Below are 4,974 nucleotides of genomic sequence, written 5' to 3' on the forward strand. Positions count from 1 at the left end.
GTTTATTATCAGCAAGCTGAGGAAGTACTTCAAAATAAAAATCTGCTAACTGTGACACTTTCAGCTCAGTGGTTCTCATTTTAAAGTGGCTACAACAGTTTATTACATTATTTTTACTGGTTTGTATAAATATATGAATACATTTTGTTGTAACTTTACTGTTTCTTTGGTCCCACCTGGATCCTGGGGTCCACTTCTTCCTCCTCCTGAGGACACTCCTCATCCTCACAGTTACTCCCGCTTCCTTCCATGCTCAAAGCAACAACAAAAATCAGTCTTCAGCAAACTGAGCACAGCAGCGAGGGGCCTCCTCGCCGCAGACGATCAGGGGCCCCTGAGTGGAGAGGGTGGGCCCTTCACGTGGAGCCCTGCACGAGGACGGACCAGACCCACAGCCAGACCCGAAACAGAACACAAAGTAAAAGAGTCAAGTAGTGACGAACCCTGGAAGACGAAAAAAAGATCAATACTGATCGGTTAGATCAGCTGTTTCCTGTTTTGAGATTTCAAAATAAAAGCTGGCACAGTTAATTCTAAAATTGGCAGAGATCATCAATTTCCCAGAAAATGGCCACCCCTATAAATATATTAGTTAAAAATACAAATAAAATAACAAAGAAGGAGGCGATCCCTTTACTCCCATACAACGTTTCTCAAATTATAGATAAAGATATAATTTTGTTGTTGCGTTTGGTTTTTTTGTGCGCCACCCCAAAACTGTCAGTGGTCCTGATCCCCCATCTGGGGGGGTCCAGATTTGGAAAACTTTCTGGTGATGAGAGTCATCCTGACATCACTCATGATAAAACAATCACACACTTGAACCCCTCTGCTTCAAAACTTAAACAAACAAAGAACCAAAATATGGGACACTTCTTAGTGATCGTCTGTTAACCGGCTGTTCTTCTCCACAGTCATGGACTCTGTGTAGAGACTGAAAGAACGGGATCACGAATAAAGGGAACGGGTTTTCTGTGCAGGGAGAGGTTCCTCCTCCACATCCAGAGGAGTCAGTAAGGATCCCATGGATTCCTCCCTGGGGAGGTTTTCCAGACATCTTCAACTGGCAGAGTTGTAGAGTTAGGTTAGGGTTAGTACAAAGGTTTGTACAAGTACAAATACTTTGTTACTTTACTTACATATAATTTTTGGTACTTGAGTAGTAATTTTTTTCAGCCTACTTTTTACTTCTACTTCTTACATTTTTTTTAAAAATTACGTATCGATAAATTAAGTATCGTTACTTTTATTTCATTTTTGCTTGTTTTCATTCCAACTTGTTATTGTGAAAAATAAATACTATCCATATAAATTGTGCCTCCTACATAGAGTGAATTTAATTGTGGTTGAATGAGAAGTATAAATATATGAAGTTTTGATACGGTATTCGTTTGTACACAAGCAGATCATTTAGCAGACGTTTACTCAAGTAATATTCCTAAAGAAGGCTTTCATTTTAACCAAAGTAATTTTTGGTAAGAGACTTGTACTTTTACTCGAGTATCACTTTGTGGTACTTTATACGACCCTGCCAGCTGGAAGGAAACCCAGGACACACTGGGCAGATGTCTCTCAGCTGGGGAACAATGTGAAGTCCTCCCAGAAGATCTGGATGACCTGACTTGTAAACAAGCAGCAGATGGATGGATGTGATCATCATTAAAAGAAAAAAGCTACATATAATAAAACTAAAATTGGACAGCTGCATGTCAGTTTTTTCTATAACAAACCGCTCCTTTATCTTATTTTGAAATGAACCTTTTCATAAACCTGTATTGTTTCCAGCTTACCAGACCACTTGTGAGCTTTGGGTGGTTCCTCTTCGCCACCTGGCGGCGGGTCAGGACCATTGCCGGGCTCACTGGTGGCATGAAGCTGCTGGTTTCCTGTAAACACTTATGGTTCCCAGCAATCCCTGAAAGTGTTTTATTCTGGGCCTGTGTATATGCCCAAGAAACTGAAGAATCCAGGAAAACTATTTAAGCTCTGAGCATAAAGAAAGTAAAAGAACAAATAATGAAAACATTCTTGGTTCATTTATTACGGACATGTGACCTTATGACGAGACAGTTTAGATTAATGTGAACATATCAAAACTGGGAATATGAACATCTTGTTCACTTTGGAAACCTGCGTGGGAACGCAGCTTTTATATTAAGTAATCCACAAACGCTGCATAAAAACACACCAGGCTCTAAACAGGACTACCAAGTGCACATATAATTTGCATGCCAAAAACTGCAACAAACTAAGCAAAGGAAGTGGTTTAACGTTCGCTAATCTAGTCTTATTTTACACCAGTGTGACGTGTTTGAAAAAATTTAAATCTAAACCTTCCCCGCTCCTCACTCAGGGGCCCAGAAATGGAATTAAATTCAACGTTTAGTGTTGAAAGTAAAACAGGAAACGTCACGTTCCTCGTCTCGTTACAGCTGAGCTCTGCCGACAAAATATAACCTAGCTCTGCCTGGTGTTTCCTGCATAGAAACAGCGTTTTACATGTCCTCTTGCAAACACTAAAAATCTACCGCCTGTAAACGGACTAAATGTGAAATAAATAAAACACAAATACTATTAAAAATAAAAGTAAGGGAATTCTCCCACTTTCAAACAGGGAATTCCCACTGAAGGGGCGTTCCAGTTTAAATTTACGACTTGTACGCAGGAAATTCCCACTTCCCAGTACAACTGCAACAAAAGTAGCTGGCCTCTTTCAAACCCTGTGCACCTCCGGCGTCATTTTGCGGGTAAGTTAATCAGCATGCATTCTGGGAGATGTAGTTTATGGTCAAAGCTGGCTTTAAAGCAGCTTGTCCTAATATCGTCGATTCTGCTGCCGAAACTGATACTTGTCATGTTCACTGAATAATTTTGTGATTTTGCCTTTGATTAGCTGATTATGATACAACACAAGAAAAAAAAAACAATGTGCAACAAAAGCAACAATATAACAAAAATATAAAAAACAAAGTCAACTAGACATGGGATTTTACGATGTAAAAACAAGTGTGCATTGCCATGTAGCATGTCTTTGCCTGCAGCATTGGACTTGCAGAATGAAGTGTGACCAAGTTCAAATGTGTTTTCTAATTATTATCAGTCAAACACCTGCCAAGTCAGCACGTGTTTGTAATTAGGGTAATTGTGTGGCAATATAACAAACTGAAATTATGTAGTTTTACTGAAACAGTTTGTTCATAGCTGGGATTGAACCCTGATCTCTTGAATGAAATCCGACAGTGTTCACCATGACACATGGGAGCTGTGGCAGAGGACAATCCCAGGGCTTGGATTGTATTTATGCAGAAATAGTTTACCTTGCCAATGCAATTATTGACACTTAAGTGCAATATATTACGACAATAGAGCAGTATTAAGACAATATTATAGTAAAACATCAAAATACAATCATATTGGTACTGTAAACACTGAACTACTGAGTTGAAATATTAAACTATGGTGCAGTACCAAGTTGAGTACAGCACGGGGCAGTATTGGACCAATACAAGGCTCCATTGACTGCCATTATAATTCATTAAACATTAATATTTCATAAACTATAAGTTTTACAGGCACCAAAAGGCATAGCCATCATTTGGCACAGGAGCTTTACAGATATAAATTACAATGGCAGCTCTAGGACAAAGTATGCAGGAGGAGAAGCATGGCAACGTTGAGATGACTTGGATGGGAAACGAATCACAATAGTGCGCATTGCATTGGCAACGCACACTGATAACACAAAAAAGAAAGAAAGAAATTCCCCAGCATGCAAGAATGATGAAGAGGTAATGACTGTCTTGATACTTAGATCAATACCCCCACCTCTTATTTTTAGACATTATTATGTTTTTAAAGCTCTTGGGAGCCACTCAAAAGGCTGGGCCTGACCCCATTTGGCCCGTGAACCATAAGTTTGACACATGTGCTGGTTGGCTGATCGTTGATGGTTCCTGGTTTAGTTTTGATGAACATTTAATGGATGATGTGTAAACCAGACTCTGTCTGTCTGTCTGTCTGTCTGTCTGTCTGTCTGTCTGTCTGTCTGTCTGTCTGTCTGTCTGTCTGTCTTTTTTCTTTTCTTTTTTCCCCCCAGCGTCCTCCTGCGTCTGCAGATCTGCGACGGACGTTGATTTCATAACGCCGGGAGGAGGAGGAGGAGGAGAGGAATGGGGCTGTGAGGACTGGATGAACGCAGTCTCCGCTCGGCTTCAGTTCTCTCTCCTCCACCGGACCATGCAGAGGGTGCAGCAGTCCAGGCTGAGGATGCGGTGCTGATGCTGATGCTGGTTGCGTCTTGAGCATCATCACCCCGACGGCCAGAGAGAGAGACACGGATCGATCTCCGGGAGCCAGGGAACGCAAGCAGAGAGGATTCGCGCAGGATGGAGTTCAAGCAGCTGGTGGAGGCGGCGGAGAAGTGGTGCACCGGGAACCCGTTCGACCTCATTTTCGCCGAGGAAAACGACGAGAGGAGGCTGGACTTTTACGCGGAGCCCGGGGTCTCTTTCTATGTGCTGTGTCCCGGAGAGACCGACAGCTTTGTGAGTGTAGGCCCATCACACCACTGTGTGTGCGTGTGTGTATGTGTGTGTGTGTTCTTGTAGGTGTGTCGAGGCTGAGGTTGGAGGTGGGGTTGTCCCGGTTGGTTCCGGTTTTCTCGCTGATGGACGTGGGATAAGACATGATGTAATCACGGCTTCTCCTCACATGTGATGATGCCTTTGTCTCCTCAGTTTTTGTTTTACCTGTCAGTTTATAAACACAAGGCCCAACGCTTAAAAGGACAGTTCAGCCTTTTTGAGGTGGTGTTTTATGCAAAGTTATAAGCAAACAACATCTTACCTGGTGTAGATAGCTCTTTCAACGACCTCTGTTGGAAGAAATAGCGTTTCATTCTGACCGAATTGATGAGCTAACGGCAAGTCTGAGCAGGAGGATCAAACTGTCAACTCAGAATAACTTTATTATTAT

The 4,974-nt window shown here is 41.9% G+C and overlaps 2 protein-coding genes across 2 annotated transcripts in view; one reads left to right on the forward strand and one right to left on the reverse strand.

The window, feature by feature from the left end:
* Positions 1-420, reverse strand: part of LOC106526483 (SH3 domain-binding protein 5) — a gene marked incomplete at its 3' end in the record, with an annotated part of 16,833 nt that extends 16,413 nt beyond the window's left edge. Inside the window, 1 exon segment of the mRNA XM_014021101.1 lies at positions 177-420. Coding sequence (XP_013876555.1) covers positions 177-251 — 75 coding nt within the window.
* Positions 421-4,150: 3,730 nt separating this feature from the next.
* Positions 4,151-4,974, forward strand: part of mturn (maturin, neural progenitor differentiation regulator homolog (Xenopus)) — a gene marked incomplete at its 3' end in the record, with an annotated part of 11,354 nt that continues 10,530 nt past the window's right edge. The window contains 1 exon segment of the mRNA XM_014021102.1: positions 4,151-4,544. Coding sequence (XP_013876556.1) covers positions 4,386-4,544 — 159 coding nt within the window. The 5' untranslated portion in view covers positions 4,151-4,385.

Source organism: Austrofundulus limnaeus, unplaced genomic scaffold (assembly GCF_001266775.1).
Source record: "Austrofundulus limnaeus strain Quisiro unplaced genomic scaffold, Austrofundulus_limnaeus-1.0 Scaffold278, whole genome shotgun sequence".
NCBI lineage: Eukaryota > Metazoa > Chordata > Actinopteri > Cyprinodontiformes > Rivulidae > Austrofundulus > Austrofundulus limnaeus.